Below are 26,520 nucleotides of genomic sequence, written 5' to 3'. Positions count from 1 at the left end.
ATGTTTTTGTAAACAAACTCTGACATAACTCGACTAAAATGGTGGTCTGTCAAATCGACAAAAATTCCCACTGGTCATGTCGAGCAGTTTCTGTACAAGGTCATCAGCTTTGTACCCAATTTTGTGCTCGCGTACAACATTCCATATTGCTATCGCGCTTTACCAGTATGGCAATGATCTTCTGTGCTGCTCTGCCAAATCTTCCACAGCCTTTGTCGATGTGTATGCCTGTGCATGCCTCTACTCGACCGTGTAAACACGCGGTATTCGTATGTTTTGTCGCGTCGGTACGGAAACAAACCATTGGCCGCAGTTGCTGCTTTGTATTAGAATTGTATTAAGGAAAGCAATTTTGCTAGCCAAAACATCCGCGTCGCGTCGAGATCGTTCCTGTATCGGAGTGGCTGTTGCATTCATCAAGAAGTGGAAAGAAATATGCGGAAAGAACGTAATGCAATGAAGGCTTTCGGCTCTGTTTAGGAAGCTTCCGGATGTATTTCGGAGCCGGCATCGGAGACCATCGGAGTGTTAAAAGAGGCGGATGAGGGCCAAAACCTTATTCAATAAACGATTTAAAAAAATGCGAGCTGTTTTTTTTTTAGAAACAAATAGTGGCAAGCCGAAAGAAAACACATAGCACAAAACATACATACACCGTGATCACACACATACAAATGTACCCCTGGAGCGCAAACGCTCACGCACACTACCCCGTAACCCCGAAACCAAACGTCTTCAGTTTGTCGTCAGCCAATGTAAAAACGTCCTCAATTTTGTATGACTGGCGGGCTTGTAGCACAAAATTAAGACGTTGCATGCGAATTCGAGCAGTTTTGCGATGAGGGGGATGCTGTGCGACTAGTAGTATGCCACCGAGCAATGACACCAGCCTTAAGATTCGATCTGCATCCTGTATAGCCAAAGTGAGTTGAGAGGAGGTGTCGGAATAGCGATTTCTCGGTCGGACATCTTGAAAAAAAATTTGACGTTTACTTGACTAAAATGTAAACAAACTGCGGTCAAGCATTCTTTGTTGGTCAAGCAAGCGATCTCTAGCATACATTGATGAAGCTCGATCTGCTGTGCTCTTGATGATTTTTTGCTTGCAGATCGGCAAAAAAGTGGAATGATCCTATATCTCGGATCTTCCAATAGTTCGGGGATGCAAACCGGCACCGCCTGTGACGCCGACACAGTCAGCTGCCCTGTCCATATAGGCGCAGAATCGTTACCACCAAAAACAGTTATAAATATAATACAGAATCATCTCAGATAGCACTGACACACTACAATATCCTGATTTCTTCACTTGATCTAGGCTTTCCGAATGATATTGAACAGCAGAATGGAAGAAAACAAATCATATAATGATGTTATTGCTTCGAGAATGATAAACAACACATATAACCAGCTGATTCAATGCGGTCAAGTAAACGTCAAACTGGTGCTGGTCTTCTACTTCTTTCCATGTGTCAAAACGGGCTTTTTACGGCACCTCCTCTCAACTCACTTTGCTGTATAGCAGATCTCCATGGTAACAAAAACGTAATATATATATATATATATATATATATATATATATATATATATATATATATATATATATATATATATATATATATATATATATATATATATATATATATATATACAAATCATATAACCCCTTCAAAAGTGTTGTCAGGTTTGAAACTGGATGATTCGTTGTAGTCCTATTGATCGGGCACGGATAATCGAATATTTTATTTATTGTCTCCGCTTACAGGTTTCATTGTATATGTCCGAATAGCTGAAATCCGTGGTGATTATTTTTTCAACATACTGCGATTTTCAAGATATAATTAGAAGACACAATTGTAATTCCTTTGTTATCTTTGTTTTTATAGTGTTGCAGAGCAGTACATCTATATTTGACCCCTTTTAATTCATTGCCGAAACCAAAAAAAGGATTTTAATGTACTCGCACAGTTGTGGTAGCTAAATCGTAAAAGGTAAATATAGCCATTGTTAATAACATTAATTGAAAAATATGTGAGCTTTTTCCATGTTTTTTTTAACTTGCACATTGTATGTTCATTAAATTTAAAAGTTTTGGTGTCGTGAACGTGAAATGCTAGACAATGAAATTCTTATCTTATATGTATATATATATATATATATATATATATATATATATATATATATATATATATATATATATATATATATATATATATATATATATATATATATATATATATATATATATATATATATATATATACACATACGATTATTTGTGTTCATTGAAAATGAACAGTAAATAAGCTGAATTCGTGCCAAGTGTGGGGATTCACCGATATCTCATTGTATAACGTATCTTGTACCTATCTTTAGTATGAACAACTCGTTAAATCGGAATTCCCGAAAACTGCCTTAAATGTATCACTCACATCAAACCTATGATTGTTGGAAAAAAATGTTTATAGTTGAATGAAATACACGTAGTGATCGCCGAAAGATTACAGAAATGTTTGGTGATGTCATTCCGCTAGGGGCCTCAACATATCTTGACCCACCACTGTATTGATATTACTTTTTTGGCTAACAATATTGAAAGGTATCGGCCTAACATTTCAGGCTTTCTGTGACTTGAATTTACCCGTGGCTGGATAGTCAGTCTTGTGTATGGGGAGGTGGTCTGTGATTTGTTTTGATCCCGATCCTGCCGTTATCACCTCAGTCACCGGCCCGCCCCAATATTCAGCCGCTCTTCCAGAATAAAAAAAACGCCTTGTGCATTGGATATTTTAGATATTTTATCCATCTAATTTTACAGGGTTTTATGGATATACATTATTAAAAGAAAAACCCTATATCTTTTTGATAAAGAGACTAATCCTGCAATTACTGTAGAAATTGCTTTATGCTGGGTTTTTCTGTTGATAATATAAAAGCATCGATCTTTTTTGAGCTAAACTATTTACATGAAATGATAAACAAAGCTAGGTGGCATTGGAAGGGCTCCAGATGACAGGGGAATCAATAACCTTTTACTGCGAAACATCATATGAATTGTGAAGTTATCATTGTAGCCGATGGTATTGTACACGGCATGTCAACGCTCGGATAAGTGTGTAACCTACAGTTAAAAATGCGGACTTTGCGATTGTCACATGGTCTTGTTTTGAAGTTCATTTCGTTGTAAAAAACAAGTTCGCTTACTGAATAAGTGAATATCTAAAAACTGATTCCTAGAGTGAAATTAAAATTCGTATACCACCGATTTTCTGTGATCCCGAATCTGTAAAGATCCTCCCCATGAAACTCACAAGCTTGTCTGTACATGTCTGAATTACAAGTCAAATTTATTAACAGAAATCCTGTGTTATATACTCAAAACAATCCCGAAAGTACGGTTTTTAGCATGAAAAGGAAGGCTTCCAATGAGATAGGCCCTCTTTCGGTTTGATTGAACATAAACCTACAGTGTCGGGCGTATCCCGAAACGACCTTCTTTATCTGTTTATGTTCCCGGACCGTGAGATCACTTGGCGATTCCTTGATTTATGACCCTACGTAATGCATCGTCCTGTGAATATTTGATAGGCGAAATCTGTGTATGTACCTAAACTGTGTATGTTTATTTTTCTATCTTTTGCCTATGCGTTGTTTACCCTGTTCGCGCAGGGCAAAACACCCTGTGGCTTTTTGAATATGCATATTATCACTTACGGTGTGTACGTACATGTGGTCGTTGTGTTGTACCATTCTTCGACACGCATTTTCATTCTGTTTTTTTTTATTTAAGCGTAATTTAATAAAAAAATGAACTGCACTGTTTTTAAAGTCCTCGTCTGTATGGAGAGAAATTCCGCCAGGATTTTTTTCAACATTATTTTTAGTGACAAGAGAGAATTCTTATTTAGTTTTTTAATTGAAATGAGTTGTTTTTACAATTTAGTAGTCAAAGAATGATATTTAATTTAATTTGGTAAGAGTAGTTAGAAAACATTTAAAAAAATTCAAATCTTTTTTTTTGTAAATTTGTTTATGATATTTCTTAAAAAACTTACTTCCTTATTAGTTGCTATCAGGGCTACTACAACATTCCTCGATACCGCTCATGGTTAGCGCCTTCGTCTACCTATTCATTATACCGGCCGTTTTGGACGACGAATTCACGTCATTACTCCATCTCAGTTTGGACCTTACCCGCCACATCTGTCCACATTAGACGGCCTTATTTACGGTTTGGGTCGTTCGCTGCTATTCTCATGACATGACCACCTCACCAAAACTTGACGAGTCTAATTCGCTACTCGATGGTGAGATCGCCGCACAGCGTGTAGAGTTCGTAATTGTCTTTGTTGTTGCCTTAGCAAACATACGGAGCCAGGAATCCTCCTGAGCATCTTTCTAATAAACGCTGATAAAAGGATTTCGTCGGTTTTGGATAGAGTCCATGTCTGAGAGTTGTAGGTTAGTACTACACTGCGTAAGAGAACAATAGGGCCACTAGCTTTTTGAGAATAAATAGAAAAGTTGGAGACATAGGTAAAAACGATGTTCTGCAAAGTTGTAGAGATTAAAAAAATACATTTTCTCATATTTTTTGCATAGTTTTTACGCACACTAATACATATATTTTTATTGGATTGAAAATTGCTTCATGTATCATAACTATAGGGCCACTTAAGTAAAAACCTTTTGATACTTAAAATCCAAAGCTTTTGATACAAATTTTCATTTGAAAATTTGGTAAAAATACGGTTAGTAAGAGTAAGTCCCAAATAATGTAAAAACATTTTTTAACAATGTTTTATAAAGTTTAGTTAACCATGGGATGCAATTATTTGAGCTTTTATGAAAAATACCAATTATTATGATTGATAACTTTTTTTAGTTGAGCGTTTGATGGTCGTATGGACGAGATAACTATAAAAAAAACATTGCAGCAGAATCGCTAGTTTCGCTAGTCTTGTTCGTAAACAGTAAAACGCGCTTCTGTTGCAGTAAAAGAGGGGTGTGCGTAACAGCCGTTGACCACAGGAAAAATCTGAAAAAAATATTTCTGATATTCTTTGGTGTTCCACATTATGTCCAAATTTTTGCATAATTTTATCTTTTGTTTTCGAAATTCACGACGCTCTTAAAGCAATTTATCTCGCAAAAAGACCCATTTTTCTCTATTTGTTTTTAGTTCCCGCTCGTGTTATACGAACTGTACCAGGGATATTTATTTTGAAAGGAAATTTTAATAGCTTTATTTTAAAAAAATGGGACCATCACACGCCCAACTAAAAAAAGTTGTCAATTATAATAACTTATATTTTGCATAATTCCCAGGTAAAAATATGCAAAAAATATGAGAAAACGTATTTTTTATTTTCTACAACTTTGCAGAACATCATTTTTACCTGTCTCCAACTTTTCTAGTTATGCTCAAAAAACTAGTGGCCCTATTGTTCTGTTACGCACTGTATAAATGTTCTATACTTTCTTACTTACTTACTTATCAGGCGCTACAACCGCTCTGCGGTCTTGGCCTGCCGCAACAATCCTCGATACCGCTCACGGTTTAGCGCCGTCGTCTGCCAATCCGTTATCCCGGCCATTCTGGCGGACGCATCAACGTCATCACTCCATCTCAATTTGAGCCTTTCACGCCTCCTCTGTTTGTGTGGACGGCCTAAAAGGGCTTTACGGGCTGGGTCGTGCGGTGTCATTCTCATGACGTGACCAGCCCACCGGAGCCTGGCGAGTTAAATTCGCTGCATGATGGTAAGATCATCGTACAGCTCGTAGAGCTCGTCATTGTAGCGGCTCCTCCATTGTCCTTCCACACATACGGGGCCAAAAATCTCTCTGAGCATCTTCCTCTCGAACGCGGCTAAGAGGGCTTAGTCAGTTTTGAACAGAGTCCATGTCTCAGAGGCGTATATGAATACTGGGACTTAAAATGTTCTGTACAATCCTTGTTCTGTTCCCTGTTCCTGTTGAAAATGTTCTTTACAATATGTAGGTAATTTGAATTACCTAGTAAAAAAATAATTTTAAGAATCGTCTAACACGATAACAAAGCATGGCCGGGATAAGGCTAATAACAGGGAGGAAATGCATTGTAAAGTTTTGTGAATTTGTAAACGTCAGCACATGCGGTGTTGAAAATACGGCGTCAAGCTGTCACATTCAATCAATAATTGTCTAACATATACTAATTTGGTAGTCCGGTGGTAGAGACATACGCCTGGACCGAGGATCAAATCCTATCTAGATCGTCTTCTCGAAGTGGTGACTTGACTATCCTACTACGTAGTATCATGAAGCCTAGTGAGCCAGAAATAGCAAGGCATTACCTAAGGGGTCGTTACACCAAGAAAGAGAGGTACAAATAAACGAATTTCCTGGACAAACCAAGATGAAACATTTTCTATTAACGTGCTAATCGAAACCACATTTAATCTCTTAACAAATGAAGTAATTTTATCAAACTTTTAGGACATATTTAGAGTGATTTTTACAGGGTCAAAATCATTTTTACAATCCATGTTTTTAAGCTTTTTGTTGGAATGAAGCGACGACATAAGATGATCATAGTAAAGCAAGAGTATTTGAGGAGTATATAAGTTAATGTAGTTGCAGGAACTGATTGGTGTTGTGTGTTGTGTTACCAGTTGAACTAACTATTACAACGAGGCAATAGAGCTTAAACCATCCTCTGTCCTATAGTTTATGGGCCCAGGACAAAAGGCTTTGAAGGTTTAATCGAATCGTAAATTGTTCCGGTAATTGTGAAAATATCCAGATGGAGGAGGATCAAACCTCACGAGTATATCTGTTCGATGGAACAAATTTCTCGAACAAGCTTATCTTTAAGAGCTGGGGCTAATGAAATGTATACATAAAACCTTAGAAGATTAGAATTTTTTCGTTGTTAATTCGGCGGATTCGGCGACTGTCAAACGTCAAAAGGAAGAACAATTAGAAAAACGTAAGCACAAGATGCGAAGTATAAGTCCATGATAATTCAAAAGATAGCGGATTTTCAGTTGTCCGAGGAAAATATGTCCGAGGAAAATCGACTTCACGATACATTTGGATTACTTTGAAGGATACGTTTGAGAAGATGGGCGTTTCTGGAGTGTTCTATCTACTGAAGCAACTGGCAACTGAAATATAATGATAAAAATACAATGGAAGAAAATATCTTGGATTTTGAAAAAATCGTCCGATAATTGGCATAAGTAAATGTGAATTTGTTGGAATTCAGAACTTTTGGGTTTCTGGCAGTACTGCCAAACGTACGATGCATTTGACGTTTGGAATGTCATTTTGCGGTATGCGTTAGTTCAGTCGCGCCAAAACTCTCCGTTGAGTTTTTCTAGAACAGAATAGACAATTTCCATTAATTGACGGCATTAATTTCGATAATTTGGACGGGCGGTCCATCTTCTCGACATGGGAAAAGAAAATGGCTGCATTTCTACGTACAAGAGATTTGTAAAAGTGCGTATTTCCAGCACCACAAACGGAAACAGATGAAGATAAGCTGTCGCGAGCTGCAGGATGGATATTCCTTGCGTGTGAAGACCATATCACGCATCATTTCGGAAAGGATGACTCGTCGCTGCAAATATGGGAAGCACTTCGAAAAACTTTTGCAGAAACCGGTCAAGGGCTACAGGCGGTGATGACACTCTGAGTGATTTTCGTGCTTCGGAGAAGCAAACAATCACTGTTGCCGACGACAGGAAGCTAAAAGTGGAAGGTTGTGGATCAGCCGTCGTAACGATTGGTGGGAAACAATTGCTTCTTGGAGGCGTTTTGTTTGTTCCTCAACTTAAAGCTAATTTGATTTCGCTTGATGTGGCATCGCGCATGGGCCTTCGGATTATTATTGAAAATGGCGTTTTGAAAGTGATCAAAAACTGTTTTTGATCCGTCCTGATTGAAACGCCGTCGAGTGGATGTGCTTCAAAATAGAAGCAAAGCACGTGAAATCTTTGCTTGTTAAGGACGACGGAGTAATCGAATGGCACAGGAAGATGGGTCACATGAGCTACCAAGGTTTGAATAACCTTAAGAAAGTGTGTAGTGACGTTCAGTTCGAGGGTACGCAGGAAGACATTCGTGGTTGCATCAGCTGTGCTGAAGGAAAGCAGACCAGAGCGTCGTTTTGCAAGAAAGATGTCATCATCAAAACAACGAGGATTTTGGGCCTAGTGCATACTGACGTTTGCGGACCAATGAGCACATCATTAGGTGGATCCAGGTATTTTGTTGTTTTTATTGAGGATTTTTCTCGAAAAGTATTTGTTTACTTCTTGAAGGAAAAATCAGCAGTGGTTGAGACGTTCCGCAGGTTTAAGGCGGAAGTAGAAAACCAAACAGGCGTATATATAAAGCGGCTTCGATCGGACAACGGCACAGAGTTCGTGAACAAAAAAATGTTGAAGATTTACCAGGCATCCGGAATCATCCACGAGAAGGCTCCGCCATACACACCAGAGCTGAACGGTGTATTTGAGCGGATGAATCGGACATTAATTGAATGAGCACGTTGCTTGATATCGGATGGTAATCTTGATCGAGCACTTTGGGCTGAGGCTGTACAACACGCGGCGTTCATAGTAAACAGATCGGTGAATCATTCCCTAGTTAATCGGTGTCCGGAAGAAATTTGGACGGGAGAGAAACCAGACCTCGCATCACTGAAGATTTTCGGAAATCCGGCAATGGTTCTTTTGCCCAAAGTAATGCGTAGAAAATGGGACCCGAAAGCTGTGGAAATGCAGTTCGTAGGTTATTCCGATAAAGTATTTCGATTCTATTGGCCGAAAACCAAACGAGTATACACCAGTAGGGATGCAACGTTTCTGCCTCAAACACCTATGAAGACTGGTTATTTGTTTAAAGTAGATGAGGACGATGATGTTGAAAGTGGAACAACTTCAGTTGAGGCATCTAGTCGTGCAAAGACTGAAACAAAGACAGATTCCGTAATCAAGACTGAAACAGTAAATCAGCTTGATTCTTCTTATGATGAGGAATATGAAGATGCTGAAGGCGCTGATAATCACGATTGCAGTGAAAATAGGATTGAAGGTCAATATATATTAAGACGATCGCCGCGGACAGCTCGTCGTATCGTGCGCGAAGATTTCGTCTCCTATTTCGCTAGAGATTGTAGCCCAGAGGATCCATTATATCGTGAAGATGAATTGAAGACGCATGATGCTCGATTCTGGGAAAGGGAAGTGCGAGAAGAGTTGTCTTCTTTTGAAAGCAATTAGAGCTGGACATTAGTGGATCCTCTACCGGGTCGTAAAGCCATAAGAACGAAATGGGTGTTAAAGAGAAAGTGCGCAGAAGACGGTAGCGTTATGCTACATAAAGCGCGCCTGGTCGTCAAGAATTGTAGTCAAAGGTACGGCGTTGATTATGCTGAAACCTTTTCACCGGTTGTGCGATACGGCTCGCTACGGCTATTGATTGCTATGGCTGCCCAAAAAGGTATGAATATTGACCAGATGGGCGCAGTTACCGCGTACCTTCAAGGAAGGTTGAAGGAGGAAATCTACGTAATGCAGCCGGAAGGGTTTGAAGACGAATAGTTTGCAAGCTGAACAAGGCAATGTAACAAAGCGGACGTTGCTGGAACAAATGCCTAGATGCAGCATTATTATCATTCGACCTGAGAAGATCTGCCGAAGACCCTTTTGTCTATTACAATACCAACAGTAGTTTGGTAGTGGCTATATATGTCGATGATATACTGATATTTTGGTCCGACGTAAAGGTACGCGATTAGCTCAAGGCTAAACTGTCGAAAACTTTCTTAATGAAAGATTTGGGTCGAGCTCGTACATGTGTAGGTATGACAATAACCTATGGTGACGATATGATCAGTATCGATCAGACCAAATACGAAACAGAGATAGTCCATCGCTTTGGCATGCAAGATTGTAAGCCAGTGTCTTCACCGTGTGATGTTTCACACAAGTTAGATGCAGCCTCTGGAGATACTAATGATGACGTGCCGTATCGTGAAGCTGTTGGAGCTTTACTTTACCTGGTACAGGGTACCAGACCGGATTTGGCCTTTGCAGTCGGTAATGTTAGCCGCTACAACGATGGCCATGGCAGTACACATTGGATTGCGGTGAAGGGAATTTTGCTGTATCTCAAAGGGACTGTTGATTATAAGATCAGTTATCGTCGTGGATAGGGTGAATATGTCAGCGGCTACGTCGACGCAGATTGGGCCAGTGAACGAGATGGTTGCAGATCGTATTCTGGTTACGTCTTCAAGTTAGCAGAGGGAGCTGTGTCGTGGTCGTGTAAACGGCAGACATCGGTCGCGGTTTCCAGCACAGTAGCGGAGTACATCGCAATGACTCATGCAACCAAGGAGGCGATTTAGATGCTTCGCTTTATGAACCAATTCAAAAAGCAGAAGAGGATTGAGCTGCTCTGTGACAATCAGAGTGCGATGGTAATGGCTAGTAGAGAAGCGTATAGTTCCCGTGCTAAGCACATTGATGTAAGCTATCATTTCATTCGTGAGCATATATGTAGCGGTTTTTTACATCTTCAATACGTTCCATCAGCAAATAATATTGCAGGCGGGCTAACGAAGAGTGTGAACGGGATTAAAATGAAGTTTTGTGTAGAAGGATTCGGGATGTACGCTTCCTAGTGAATAAGGGACAGAAATGGTATGGTCCGAGTTGGGGTGTTGGAATTCAGACGCATCCATACCATCTCCTTTTGGGTTTCTAGCAGCACTGCCATTACGATGCGTTTGACGTTTGGAATATCATTTTTCGGTATGCGTTAGTTCAGTCGCGCCAAAACTCTCCATATGAAAAGTCCAATAAAAGGCAGTTCCAAATGTACGCAGAGTGTTTTCGTCAGAGCTTTTTTCCGAAATTACAACAGAATTGGATAACCCTGTGGAGACATTCTTATTGCTACTGTCAATGCCAATAATGTTTGAACCTTTGATTACTGTGCTAGAAACTTTACCTGTGTACAATCTAAATTCGACTATGTGGACTAGACTAGATTGCTGAGTGAAGATGTTAAAAGAGAGTTCAACGGGAATCACGTTGCATGGTTAGAATAGAGCGTCATCGCCCTGGGCTGCTTTCATAACGAACAGAAAACATCCCACATTTACGAAGGAAAGCGAAACAATGGATTTTAAGCGTTCAAATTCTAAAAGTACGAGATGTCGTAAACGCAACAGATTTATTCATATATCTTTTAGTTTAGTTTAGTTAGAGAGTGTGCGATAAAACTATAAAAGCAACCCGCGAAGAATTGTTGGTGTACCGTTATATCTAAAATAAAAGTACACCATGAAGATTGGTATTTCGATTCCGGTGCATCAAATCATTTCACGGAATACATCTTCTTGCTAATCCTCATAAGTGTGAGGTTGTCGTTATTGCCACTAATTGTGGAAAAATGAAGGTCATGAAACTAAGGGGCTAAGGGTAGAATGAAACTGAATCCTGTTGTTGTTGTCCACATAAACCAGCTATTCTAGTAAATGATGTTCATATAGTTCCGGAGTTGTCAATGAATTTACTATCGGTAAATCTAATAGAACAATAGAATACTGTTACGTTTACGAAGTACGGAGTGCAAGTTTACGATTTGGGGAAAGGTGGAAAGGGAGCCAAAAATTCAGCTAAGGCTCAAGAGCTTGTCGGGGAACGCTAGAAAGTGTCTTTAATCGGCTATCCGTCAGTTACCTTTTAAAGATTTAACAGCTAGGCATTTCTCGGGATATGGAAAGAATTCGACTCCAAAGCCTGGGTTTTTCACAACTCCCCGTATATATTTTCTCCATGTGTAGCTGCTGTCAGTCGCAGTGCTCCACTAGCGATGCATTACTCCGTGCACGGAACCGAACAATCCTTTACGTGTCGCTGGCGACAAATCACGCATAGCCTTCTTCTAGTACCTATCCGCGACTCCTAGATGGCGCTAAACTTCACACGTTCTAATTTCCAACAGAGTTCTTAAAGACCCAAAGCCTCTATAAATAAACAATACAAAAAGAAAGCAATGAACAGTTCTTCGAAAATAGGCGAGGAACTATGGCTCAGAAGAATGGGGCATATTAACTAGGAAAGTTTGCAGAAGATGAAACATGGCTTAGTTTTTGGCTTAGATTACTTGGAGGCACCAAAAACAAGTGTAGGAATATGAGGCTGGTACGTCCGTTCGGTTTGGTGCTTCTTAACGACCATTTTATTATAATTGATCTCTTAACCTATGTCACTAATACTATCGCATATTTTACAATCGAACACCACATTTTACAAGTTGTCCTCAACTTCCGAATCTTCTATATCGACTATGTTATCCCATTTTTTCATTCGTCTGCTAAATAAACCGACGAAAACGGTCGCATATTTATACTTGGTTCGTTTACAATTTTTTAGCTCTCATAATCTTATATTTGAGTAACAATAAACGCTTGTTTAAATTTCGGATTTCCGACTTCCTTATGTTGATCTTTACCTACAAGTACTAAATGATTAACGTTATGAGCTTCCGCTGCTTTACGTTTTGTATCGAAATGCTTTTTCTGTGTTTTTTGTTTTTTTTTCTTATGTTCTCGTGCGCCTATTTTGTTCCTCCATTAAAGACGCAAATGAGGTCTCAAAGACCCAAAGCCTCTATAAATAAAAGTTAAAAAAAAGTCCCTCCGTCGGCACAGATACTTCTGATTCATTGGTTGCAATCGCCGAAAAAATAACTTTTTTAAGCATGTCCCTAGGTTCATACGTTAAAACCAACCTGTGTACCAACCAACCACCAACCAACCAGGGTGTAACCTTTGTCGTGAATTTGAATTTGGCATTGTATTCATCGCATTTTAAACAATTTTTACTTTCTCATTCCTCAGTGGCCTAGCATTATAAATCCAGTAGAGTTTTTTTTATTTCGTAATAAGTTGGCTCTTGATAATTGCAGTAAGTCTATGGATTTGTTTTGTGGTCGAAAGGCTTGGTTGGAAATCATATTGATAGTCTGGAATTATTTTGTGAGCTTTAAAGTAATTTAGTATTTTCTGCAACTTTCCACATGCAGCTAAGAAGATTTACGGGCCTGTAGTTTTTGGAGTCTTTATGATCCCTTTTGGGTTTTGGAATTGGTATGATTTTTGCAATTTTTCGGGCATAGGGGAAATAGTTGTGTTTGATAGAACCGTTTACGGTACACGTGAAATTTTATGATAACGTTATAAGGAAAATTCTTTAATTAACGATTACTGGTCAAAACCTTATGATTTTTTTGTTTTTAAGTTTTTAATGATTTTTTTAACTTGCTTTAGTTTTATCCAAAACTTAAAATTGGAGTTTGTACTTGGGTGAGTTTTATGGTAAACGAAAAATCGATCGTTAGTGGTTTGGACATGCTGTTCTAGAGGGATTTGATCAATAAATATCGCATTTTCTCTATTTATTTATTTATTTTTTATTTATTTTATTTATATTTATAGTTAGACGGCTTGGCGCCGTATTGACAACACCGCGTGTGTTGACGAATACAAGTACAAATAAATTAACAAGGCATTTCCTCCCTGTTATTCTGCCTTATCCCGGGCATGCTCGGTTGTCGGTGTGTGGAGATTGCAGTGTGGTATCATGTCTATTGTGGAGGTTGTGTTGATGGTTTGGTCCGGGTCTATTGCTTTCTGTTGCTATGTTGGTGGTAGTGTGGTGTGTGGAACAGAACATCCTTCCGTGTAGCGGATCTGGACTGTAACAATACAAAAAGAAAACAGTAATATGTACAGTACAAACATTTGCCTGCGCACAGTGTTCCTCAAACTGCCCAGCAGTGATAGCCCAAGCTCGATCAAGCCAGCACCGAACTCAGAAGCTATCGGCGAGTTCCATCCCGTAACAGCAGGGTCTCTGCAAATTACGGGGTTGAACCCGCCGACCACCTCCGAACCCAACGCCAGCCAGGCCAGGCTCGCCCCATCAAGGCTAGACAGAGATGAAGAACACTGTTACAGAAATTCTGCCTCCCTTCTTACGACAGTGCCGACTTTGACCCCGGATGCTGTTGCTTCGTCAACGGATCACCCGTGGCACTACAAAAAAAAAAACTTAACACTTAAGACAAAGACAAGACAACGAATAACAAAAAAGGAATGGCGGATATGGTTTGGTAGGATAATGGGGATGTGGAATCAAAGGATAAGACCGTTGTCTCTGGCGAATCGAAAGATGAGCCTCATGTATGCGAGGTCTCTGGTCGCCAACACTTCTCTAATTTCTGTGCCCGGTCGTCTGCCGATGCTCTCGACTGCGCCCAACAAGGAGGGTCTTGCGGTTTCAAACTCCACGCAGGACCACAAAAGGTGATCCACATCGTGAAATCCGTCACCGCAGCCACACACCTTCGTCTGAGCCAGAGTTATACGCTGCAGATGAGCGTTCAACGCGAAATGATTCGACATAAGTCGAGACATCATGCGTATGAACGCCCGGTCTACAGAGAGCCCACCGAACCAAGGCCGCAGGGACACTTGCGGAGAGATCGAGAAAAGGAATCGCCCGAGATCGTCCGCCTCCCACATGCTCTGCCAGCGAGACAGGAAAAGTTGCTGTGGTAGGCGAAGAAACTCTCGGGCCGAGATTGGACGATCGTAAAATGCGCCTTGTTGGACGCCTGTTTTGGCCAGTGAGTCTGCCTTCTCGTTGCCGGGAATTCCACAATGAGAAGGTACCCAAATTAGCGAAATCCTGAACGCCTTGTCGAACATGGAGCCAAGCAATTCTATGATTTTAATGACAAGGAAATCCTGGCTCTTAACAGCCTTCGGGGATCTTAGTGCTTCGATAGCGCTAAGGCTATCTGTGAAGATGAAGTACTGATCCGAAGGTCTCGCTGCTATAATCAATAGTGCGTACAAGATTGCGGCTAGTTCTGCGGTGTAGACACTACACGGCTCCCGCAATTTGAAAAATGCTTCGGCGGACTCACTAAAAACGCTGAAGCCGGTGCCCTCCTTAGAAGATGATCCATCAGTATAATACTGGCTCAATTGGTCTAAATGGCCATACTTATCCCTGAAAATGCCCGGAACTACCATCGGGCGAAGATCGTTCGGTATGGTCTTAATTTCCTCGTGCAACGAGGAATCCGTTGTTAAAAGGGAACTGTAGGTCTCAGGAAGGGCAGCACGGTTTAATGCCTGTGGGGCGCTAGGATGCACTTGTAGGGCAACAAAATCTTGGTAGATTTTCAAGATCTTGCTCTTAGAACCTGTCTCTAGAAGCGCTTTAAAATTGTCTTCGATCAAGGGATTTGATACTGAAGAACGGACTAGAAGGCGAAGCGACAGCATTTCAAAACGAAGTTTTAGCGGCATCACTCCGGTCATCACTGCTAGGGACATGTTGTGTGTTGATTTCATGCTCCCTAGTGCGAGTCTAAGACAACGATACTGTAGCCTCTCCAGTTTGAGGATATGCGTGTTGGATGCCCAATGGAAGCATATGCTTCCATATTCCAATACGGATAGTACCGTTGTCTTATACAGTCGCAGGACGTCTGATGGATGTGCGCCCCACCAGAATCCTGTGACTGTCCTTGGAAAGTTGATTCTTTTACTGCATTTTTGCACCAGATGGGTGATGTGTGTACTCCAGTTTAGCCTTGAATTGAACCAAATACCAAGGTATCGAAAATTGTCGGTAGTTGATATCTTTTCACCGTACAAAAAGACATCAATTTTCGGGTCAAATAGTCTTTTCTCCCTGTTTTTCGTCGTGTCGCTGAAAGGAGAAAAGACTACCATCTCAGTTTTCTTTGCAGAGAACTTGATACCAAGGTTTTCAGACCACTCGGCAAGGTTGTCCAAAGTGGTTTGTGAAGCCAGTTGGATTTCGGCGGCGTCCCTGCTTGCAAAAGATATGACGCCGTCGTCTGCTAATTGTCTAATGCTGCAGTTCGGAGCTAGACAAGAATCTATTTCACTGACATAGAAGTTATATAGCAGGGGGCTCAAGCAGGACCCTTGTGCTAGTCCATGGAAACTGGTCCGCTTTAGTTGCACATGACCATTGTTGAAACTCATAGCTTTCTCCGACAAAAGGTTGAACAGAAAGTTGTTCAACTTTGGACCCAGCCCCACATTTTCTAATTTTTGACTCAGCTTGTATGGTGATACTGAGTCAAATGCCCCCTGTATATCCAGGAAAATAGATCCCATGTTCTGCTTGCGTGCACGAGCAAGCTCTATTTCTGTTACCAGAAGGGCTAAGCAGTCATTAGTACCCCTGGCTTTACGAAAACCAAACTGGGTATTCGAGAGAAGGTTGTTTGATTCCAACCATTCTTCTAACCGGAAAAGAATCATCCTTTCAAGGAGTTTCCTCAGACACGACAGTAACGATATTGGCTGATACGAATCGTGTCTTGATGGCGGTTTGCCAGGCTTCAAGATAGTGACAACTTTCACTTCTCTCCACTCTTGCGGGACGCTGTTGACCTCCAACATATTGTTGAAAATACTTAACAGACGTTTCCTCCCTATGTCAGGAAGATTTTGAAGCAATTTGCTACCAATCTGATCCAGACCTGGGGAGGAGTTTTTGCTTGATAGGAGAGCAAGTGATAGCTCTACCATTGTGAACGGTGAATCCATCCTAGAGTCACTACTAGGCGCATGTTGTGTAAAGCTTTGCGCAGGAACGAAATCGGGACAAAGCTTGTGGGCAAATTTATACAGCCACTCGCCAGAAAAGCTTTCGCTCTCATTGATGTTGTTGCTGTTTCGCATCCTTCTAGCCATTCTCCAAAGCGAATTAAGTGAAGTGGCGGGGTCTAGATTATTGACGTATCTACGCCAATAACCCTTTTTCTTCGTCTTCAACAGGTTTTTGCACGTTCTCTCTAGTCCTTTATATTTTTCATATAAGGACCTCGAGCTCGTGTCCCGGAAGGCTTTAAATGCCTCACGCTTCTTGGTGAAAGACGCTTGGCAATCCTTGTCCCACCAAGGAGAGGGAGGTTTTTTAAATGTCCTTGCTTGGTGGGAGCGCCTTGTTTGGGCCTTAGGGGCGCACTTGTTTATAATTGAAACAAGTTTTTTGTACTCCTTGACAGGAGACAAATTTTCCAAGTCAAGTGAAAGCGAAGCGGCTATTAATTCGCCGTATCTCGTCCAGTCGATGTTCCTCGTTAAGTCACATTTAACGGGTGTTACATCTACTGGACATCCTCCCTTGATGTAGGAAATTTCTATCGGCAAGTGGTCACTGCCGATAGGGTCCTCGATCACCTTTCAACTAAAATCCAGGGCCATTGCTGTTAGACATAGAGATAGGTCCAGTGCACTCGCCTTACTTTGAGGTGTCTGCATCCTAGTTTCCTCTCCTGAGTTGAGAATGGAAAAACCAAATCTGTCGCATAAATCTGGGATGATAGGTGTGCGAATGTCATCCTTATCGCACCCCCAGTCGATTCCATGGGAGTTAAAGTCTCCCAGGATCAAAAGCGGTCCAGGCAAGACCGCTGCTAAATTTCCAAGATCCTCTTTGAACTTTTCAATTTTTTCTTTTTCATTATTGGCTATCGGGGAGACATAAACGGATGCAATTTTCACGTGAAGAACGCCCAGTTTTGCCTTAACTGCGACAGTTTCTGTCATTGCTTGCCTAGGGGTAGGTATTCTGGTGAAAGTGTGACTCTTTCGGACACCAATCAGTACCCCCCCCACCCCTAGTAACGCGATCTTCACGGATTATATTATATCCCGGGAAAGTTAATTTAATTTCATCCGATAGCCAAGTTTCACAGAGGGCAAACACATCGCAGTTGTGTTCACCCACTAGTGCTTTAAAGGAGTTTAGCTTGCCAAGCAAACTCCTACAGTTCCACTGTATGATAGTAGCCGTAGGAGCCATTAATCGTCCAAACGGACCATCATACTTAAGCATGGCCATTGAGCCAGCCACTGTTTGAGCCAGGAAAGGAAGGGCCCAAGTAGCGATCATGTGCAGATGCTGCGAGAGGTTTAGGGTCAAAAGAAGGGACTCAAGGATCTCGGACAGGGACGGGGTGGGAGTTCTCGGGAAGCTCATGGGCTCCGTCGGAAAAGCCAGGCTTTCCACTGGAGCTTCAGTCCGAGAAGATCGCTTCTTCTTGGGCTGTTTCCTGGCAATTTGGGGGGCGGGAGTTTTGGGATCAGCGTCACGTTTTGGACCGGGGGAAGAAACTTTAGCGTGGCGCTGTGGTGCCAAAGGTCTATTTTTTGTTTTAAGGACCTTCCGCTGTACCTTTTTATAAGGCACTCTCGCGGTCTTTACCGATCTCAGTGGCACCTGTTCGGGTGCAGTTGGACTAGGCTCGCCATTTGCAGTTATACCCAAAACTGCAAAAGGGTTTTGTTGCGTTTGCTCCCTTGAGAGCATCGCTGTACGAGCCGCGTGCCCGCTCGGCTACAGTTTTTGTCTGCTCCTTCTGGAGTTTCCGGTACACAGGGCACAAGGCTACCTCATGCCACTCCTCCCGACAATGCGAGCATGTTTAGGACGGGGCTTTGCATTCCTCAGTAGTATGCGCCCCTCTGCATTTACCGCAGCAAGTTTTGCGAGTGCAAAACGGATCGGCATGCCCAATCCGGCTGCACTTCGAACAGGTGGCCACCCTTGGCACGTATGGCCGGTCAATGGGTATCCGGAGGCCTTCTAGGATGAGGGCCTGCGGAAGTACCGTTCCCTCAAACGTGATCCGGAGGGAGACATTTTCTCTATTATTGATATGATTTTTTCCGCTAAAAGTTAGTGGCGGAACTGTTTTAGAACCCCCTATGATGATGTTAACATATCTCCATAGCCTACTCTTGTTTGGATCATTGTTATTTTTTTTTCAAGTTATTGTACCAGTAGTTATTTTTTAATTGCTGAATATCTAGCTTTATTTCATTTTTTAATCTTTTGCTTGTTAATTTAAGTTGATTATCTCGCCTGTCACATTGCCACAATCGTCTTGCGACTTTTCTTGGAAGTGGAAGATTTTCTTTTTAATTATTAGAACTTACAAATGGAACGGATTTTATATGAGGGTGTTCATATATATTTTTTTAAATAGATTGTCATGAGGTCAATTCTATTTATCATTTGAATATTGAGATTTGTTGTATTTAGGGAGGAGATTTAAAGTTTCTTGAAATAAAGTGCAGTTTGTCTGTGATTAGTTAGGGGCATTATAGTTATGGTTGTTTTTAATTTGGAATATATTTCATTTGACGTATACAGGTAAATGATCGGAAACATTTTTTTTTCAAACATTCTACATTACTGATTTGTACCAGGGTATAACCCTATTAAAACTATGTGTATTTTACTAGTAGTAGTGTTTATAGTTAACCAAATTGCTTAAAAAACTTAAATTAAAATCGGGCATCACTTCGGGGTTAATCTTTTACATCCTTTTCGCCATGTGATCTATCTAATCAATATGTAGAAAAATTAGGATGTGAATATCTTGGACCGTTCTCCGTAAGTGGACCGTAAGTGGAAAAATTTCACTTATGGCAGCAATATGTATGTTATTTTGTAAAAGAAAGTAAAAAAAATCTTTTTTATTTGCGATGTCATTGGCATCCTAGTGTATAATGTTTAATGTTTTATTTAAGATTAGGAAAGTAATACTTAATAATACTTAATAATAAATTAGGAAAGTAATACTTAGTAATACTTGGTTGAAATTTGCACAATGACAGCGATCAGGTCTTTTTTTGAGCTGCAATGGCTCAGGTTTGGGAAAACATCTTCTACAATTTGCCATATCTCAGTTAGGTCAAAATCTACATTAGGATTGGAGTGTCTTTGTTCTTGATTTAAAAGGTTTGAGTATGTTTGTTTTGGAGACGGTTTGGTTTGGAGAAACGCGAAAATGATGCATCGTTGTATTTAAATTCCCTAGCATGTGATGGTGTTAGTGTTACCTTGTTGAGTCGTAATCTAGCTGGACAGCCTGAGAAGTTTGCCGTATGGTATTCACTACAATTCGCACATTTTAATTAGATTGGGGCTATTTTGCCATCTGGACATGTAGTAGATTGACTTAGGGGACACATTTTGTGTGTTTACCGGTACATTTCACGCACACAGGCAAGAGTTAACAGTTTGCACTACCGTGGCCGTGCAGTTAGTCGTACGGTCGCTAACAGTCGCTGGCAGTGAGTAATGGAGTAGTACTCAAAGTAAACACGATTATGGTCTACTGCTCTGTCTTGTTTCAACTCGCTGAGGGTTATTGATCCTCGCGGGAAGTGGAGGAGATACATACATTGGTTATCGTAACGTGTTTTCTTTATCTCTAGCTTTTTAATCAAGCTAGGTGTTATATTTACTTTAGCGAGCGCAGTTTTGAGAGATTCTATCTCTTGTACGGGAAACCCGAAGATAACCACCTTTTTTGTATTATCTTCTGGTAGTTGGTGAGTGTAGAACGAATGGTTGTGTCGTTTTAAGACGTCCACTACTAGCTTGAACTCGTTGGGTGTGGTCGTGTTCACCGCGATACCTTTGCGTGTGCTGTTGGTGGTGTAATTTACTACTTCAACGGAGAAGATTTTTTATGCGCGTCTTCTACTTGTGTTGACAATAATAATTCTACTTGTGGTGATAATAATTGGAGAAATTTTCGATTTGGTCTGTTTTGATGGAATCGATATAGCCAGCGTTGATGGAGCATCTTCGTCCTCACTGAGGATGTCGTAGTTATTACTCGTGGTAATACCCGACGGAACTTTGAAATATGAGCACGAGAGGACCCCCCTGGTACTATTTTTTTTCTTGCTTCGGCTATGGCTGAGGGCCGAGCAAGCTTTCTCTTTTCCTTCACTATTATTGTTGTTTGTAAGTGTGATGTCTCTATACTTATCGCAGATCACGATTATATGCGTCCGATCGAATCGGAGGCTGATAGACAACTGAAATGTCGCTTTAAATAGTACAATTTGTAAACGAATTTTCTAATGTACGATTTGCAGGTTATATACCAGCAAAAGTCAACGATCTACGCTCAGGTATATTTTCCATGGCTTAATTTAAGCGATTGTTGGATTGTCAGTTTTGTGTACATGGAGACGGTACCGATAAGATTCGATACATGGTTCTACCGTTTGAAGATTGACGTCGCTATTTTCTCAGCCATCGATTCAGAGTAAAGAAATTGTCTAACAGGGTTGAACTACAACAGCTTGTTGTTGAGCTCGTCATCGTTTTTTTTTGTTCATAAAGAACGGCCTGGCCGTATCGCTAGTTCTCCATCGTTTTCATGCGATGAATGACTTCGTCATCGTTTTCATGCGAGACAATTTTTGTCAATCAACAAATAGTTTCGTTGATTTCATTGTGCAGCGTCATCGCTTTTTAGCGGTATAACCCCAAAATGCACACAAAATAATAACTTTCTGGAGATACCTCGCGACTTTGTGAATCTAATGTAGATTTCGCTTGTTAAACTAAACTTTAGCAATACGGCAATGTTGCAATAGCATAGCAATCTTGATGAATATAAAAAAAAACTAAGCTTTTCATAAAGAAATTAACTTTGTCGTTGAAATTAAGCAGGTTTGAAGAATGTTTCCAAAAACTGCCCAAATCTTAATCAGCAAACACATAACGATGTGCAGTATCAACAATTAACGCATCGACGTAAACAACTGTTAGTTTTGATGAGTCAAAAAGCTTATAAAAAAAACAAAAAAAAACTTCTAATAAAAACTCCGTTGACAATACGGCATCGGACCGTCATATTCAATAAATAAATAAATAATAAAAAACTCCGTAGTAGTAATTTTTTTTAACATTCCTTTGCGAGTTGGAATGAAAGGTCTCGAGATCCACATCCGGCTAGGTGCCTTATGTATGACTTGTCTGGCCTAGATGGATTATCGCCAAAGGTTGTATGTTTTATTTACGAGGCTTTTTTCATTCGCCTCTATCGCCAAAGGTGGTTTTTACATTTTTGTTGTTGAATATATGTGAAAAATCTACATTTTACAACGAAAATAAAGGATGTAAGCTACCTTCATCGTGCTTTTGCTCAACAGTTCCACAATTCTACAAAAATGTGTTTTCACTTTCATCTGGAAACGATAAGCGTGATTTTCGTATTCAGTAAAGACAAAATAAATATTACTTGCATTGATTTTAATGTAATTTTAATGTTTAATGTTTTTTTTTGTATTTGTCACTAATTATATATAATGTTATTATTTTTCTTTCAGGTGTAGCAGAACACATCGTCTACTGATATAATTTTTCGTGCACGATAAATTTTTCTATTCATAACCATAAGACAAATAAAATGTCTTCTCCAAGCGCAGGCAAGCGTCGTATGGACACAGATGTCATAAAATTAATTGAAAGTAAACACGAAGTCACAATTCTCGGCGGATTAAATGAATTTTGCGTGAAATTTTTCGGCCCACAAGGAACACCTTACGAAGGTGGCGTTTGGAAAGTTCGTGTTCATCTACCGGAGCATTATCCATTTAAATCACCTAGTATAGGATTTATCAACAAAATTTATCATCCTAATATTGATGAAGTATCAGGCACAGTTTGTCTCGATGTGATAAATCAGGCTTGGACAGCATTGTATGATCTGTCAAACATATTCGAGTCTTTTTTGCCCCAGCTACTTACGTATCCAAATCCAGTCGATCCTCTTAACGGAGATGCAGCTGCCATGTACCTACACAAACCGGAAGAATATCGTAAGAAGGTGGCTGATTACGTTCGCAGATACGCCACTGAAGAAGCACTCCGGGAACAAGACCCAACGGAAAGTTCTGATAGTGAAAGCAGCATGTCGGATTTCAGCGAAGACGAGGCACAAGATATGGAATTATAACGACGGCTAATTTTAAATCGGAAGAATAGATCTGTTAGAAACATAAATTTCCTTATGATTTGGCAATTTCTTTCATAGCAGACAACCACCCTATATCTTTGAGTCTAATGGTTCTTCTTTACAATATTATCATTACTTCAATTTTATTTTGTTTCAAAAAAATAATGCTGGAAATTGTCAAAACTGAAATTCTTTCAGATTTTCCGATATAAAGGTTTGCATAAAATTCCAGATAATAAATTAATAAATAAAAATATATAAATATATGTATATATATATATATATATATATATATATATATATATATATATATATATATATATATATATATATATATATATATATATATATATATATCGTCAAAATTAGCATAAAATCGAATTTATAGTTTTTTTTAAACTATTACCTACTGTCTTTGGGTGATACAAAATATAGCAAAGCACTATGTATGACGATTTATGGCATATGGTCTTAAGTAAAATAAATTAAAAGATAATATAAATTATTTTTTATAAATAAATTAAATAGATACTGCTACGTTAATTTTCAATGTTCACAACTACACCAACATAATTTAAAAAATGTTTTAATAGTTGTTTATCAAAACTATGACTTACACCATCGCAATAATATTATTATAGAAAAATAATCAGAAAACACATTAGCATGTATGTACAACACATAAAATTGAAGCTTTCTTCAAATGATTACCGTAAACTTATCGTCCTCAGACTACTTTGAAACAGCGTGTTCACTCTGACAAAACAATCATGTATCTGAAACTTATTCAGATTTATAATTTCGTTCATTTTTATTGAGTGTATGTACTATTGTTAACTATTGTTAATATTGTTTTTTTTTATAATTTTTAGCACAACGATTTTATTTTGCTTCATTTTTGAAATTGTGCCTTTATTTTTTTATTCATGAGGAACGGTCAGGCCGTATTGCTGAAATTTTTCCTATAGAAAAACGCAAAAACAGCTTGAACACGTCGTCACTAAGGGCAACCAGCTGATGGCTTCCATTAAACAAATTGCTCGTGACTTCTCGGATACGGTTTCCATCAATTTGCTCTACTGCTCCTTGGTTCGATCGATAATGGAGTACGCCTCCATTGGTACCGGTGGCTCCATTGGTATGGTGGCCTTCTGCTGCTCGCCTCCTGACCCACTTGGAATCTGTCCAGCGCAAATTCAACCGGTTTGCTTTGCGCTTTTAGATGGTTCAAGTGAACTACGGCGTTCGCTGTGCGCTTTTGGGCATTGCGTCGTTGAACCAGCGTTATTGCAACGCTCAGAGACTATTTTTTGCGGAACTTTTGGACTGCCGGAACGACTCCCCAACGATTCTCCCTAGGTTCAACATATACGCATAACAACCACAAAACAACAAGGCCGCTTCGCCCGAGGTCGTTACTGGATGTATAGGATCGTATGACCCGATTTGGCGTTTTTAATCCCATTATTTATATGCGCCGTGAATACAACTATATTATTAATCGTCACCAATTGGACAGGCCCAGCGCTTCACTTTTGAATTGTACACGAACCGTCCGCCTTTCTAACTGTTAAGTGTTTTAACTATTAAGTGCGTAATGTAGGCTTCAAGGGGGCCCTAAGCGGCCCGTTGAATTTCAATGTAATAAACGATGTTACAACATTACATCATCATTACATCATCAGTTTTTATTGACCGATTTACAGTTACATTCATTTAAAGTTTTACATTGGTTCCGATCAATTGACCTCTACTCAATATAGAATAATTTTATAACGCTTTGCGATAGTGGACGTTTTGCTAGTTCAGATGGGACCTAATCCGGGAAAAATTTGAAAAAAACCCTATGATTGCTTCCTTAAATATATGCCCTAAAATCTATTTTTATAACCTATCTTACTATCTAATTATGTACAAATGCATTTGTGTGTTCGTTCTAGAAATTAAGTATTGCATAGAAAGTTTTTAACTGCACGAATTCCAGAAATTCTATGAATATCATTTGTACTGTGCCATGGAGGTAAGTTAAGTATTCTTTTAAAGTACTGATTTTGAAATATTTGTAGTTTCTTAATATGGACATTTTCACTCCAAGCAATGTCCCAATAATTTATTTTCAATTTGCTACTAGGAAGTTTTCTTGCACTTGTGCAGCGGGAAAAATAGATGGCTTCAGATTTGTCGCGATTGATTTTTAATTTCCAAGTATTGCAAAAATTTTCGTAATGTTTAATTCCGTCATTGAGGTTTTCGATGATTTTTTTAATCTGAATCTGAACAGCTCATGGCAAAATCATCTGCAAAGCAACACTTTTGTACTGACTTTGTTTTCGCTAAGTCGCTTGAGAAAATATTGAACAGGACGGGTGACAAAACACTTCCTTGAGGCAATTCAGCAAGCGGTAGAAAGGAATCAGATTTTGCGCTATTTAATTGTACAAAGCAACTTAGATCGGATAAAAATGATTCAATGAGGAGAATAATAAATGGTGGAAAATTGAATCTGATGAGTTTATGTAAAAGTCCCTCAGGCCAAACCGTATCAAACGCTTTTTCTAGGTCTAGCCTCACAAATCCAGTAGATTTTTTTTATTTGACGTTGTCTTTTGATAATTGTAGTAAGTTTACGGATTTTTTTGTGGTCGGAAGGCCAGGTTGGAAGCCATATTGATAGTTTTATTTTTATTTATTAAATAAATAAATTAAATTATGACGGCTTGAAGCCGTAATTTTAGCACCGCATGTGCTGACAAAGTATAAATTTCAAAAAAAAAACACACAAATTCACAAAAAAAAAAAAAAATTACCAAGTCATTTCCTCCCTGATATTTCGCCTTATCACGGGCATGCTCGGTTGTAGATTTGTGGAGGTTGTGGTGTGTTTGTCCAGTTCTATTGTTTGTCCGGGTCTATTGCTGTGTTGAGTGTGTTGGTGGTCTAGATGTCTAAACACGGAACTCCATCCTTCCGTGTAGCGGATCTGGACTGAAACAAAACAGAAAGAAACCAACAATTGTGACAGCACAAACATTTTCCTGTGAATAGTGGATAACAAACTGCCCAGCAGTGATAGCCAAAGCTCGATCAAGCCAGTACTGTACTCAGAAGCTATCAGCGAGTTCCATCCCGTAACTGCAGGGTCTCTGCTAATCACGGGGTTGGACCCGCCGACAACCTCCGAACCCAACGCCAGCAAGACACAGGCAGAGATGAAGAACTCTGCTACAGAAAAGTCTGCCTCCCTTCTTACGACAGTGTCGACTTTGGCCCCAGTTACTGTTGCTCTGTCAAACGGATCACTCATGGTGCTACAAAAAACACTTAAGACAAAGACAACTTACTTTATCAGGCGCTACAACCGCTTTGCGGTTTTGGCCTTCTGCAACAATCCTCGATCCCGCGCACGGTTTACCGCTGTCGTCTGCCAATCCGTTATTCCGGCCGTTCTGGCGGACGCATCAACGCCATCACTCCATCTCAATTTGGGCCTACCATGCCTCCTCTGTCCGTGTGGACGGCCTAAAAGGACTTTACACATACTGGGCTAAAAATCCTTCTGAGCATCTTCCTCTCGAATGCGGCTAAGAGGGCTTAGTCAGTTTTGGACAGAGTCCATGTCTCAGAGGC

General features: G+C 39.9%; 1 protein-coding gene across 1 annotated transcript; it reads left to right on the top strand.

Moving 5' to 3' along the window:
* The first annotated feature begins 1,681 nt into the window (after positions 1 to 1,681).
* LOC118512884 (ubiquitin-conjugating enzyme E2 H) lies at positions 1,682 to 23,120 on the top strand. Its single transcript, XM_036057989.1, has 3 exons — positions 1,682 to 1,801; positions 1,887 to 1,991; positions 22,265 to 23,120. The coding sequence occupies exon 3, from the start codon at positions 22,345 to 22,347 to the stop codon at positions 22,891 to 22,893; it is 549 nt and encodes a 182-aa protein (XP_035913882.1). The 5' UTR covers positions 1,682 to 1,801; positions 1,887 to 1,991; positions 22,265 to 22,344; the 3' UTR covers positions 22,894 to 23,120.
* Positions 23,121 to 26,520: the final 3,400 nt, after the last annotated feature.

This window comes from Anopheles stephensi, chromosome X (genome assembly GCF_013141755.1).
Source record: "Anopheles stephensi strain Indian chromosome X, UCI_ANSTEP_V1.0, whole genome shotgun sequence".
In the NCBI taxonomy this organism is placed as follows: Eukaryota; Metazoa; Arthropoda; class Insecta; order Diptera; family Culicidae; genus Anopheles; species Anopheles stephensi.
The sequence above is the reverse complement of the archived record's forward strand: the minus strand, read 5'-3'. Positions and strand labels throughout refer to the sequence as shown.

Coding starts and splice junctions, on each gene's coding strand:
- LOC118512884 (XM_036057989.1), top strand. CDS start 22,345: ATGTCTTCTCCAAGCGCAGGCAAGCGTCGTATGGACACAGATGTCATA.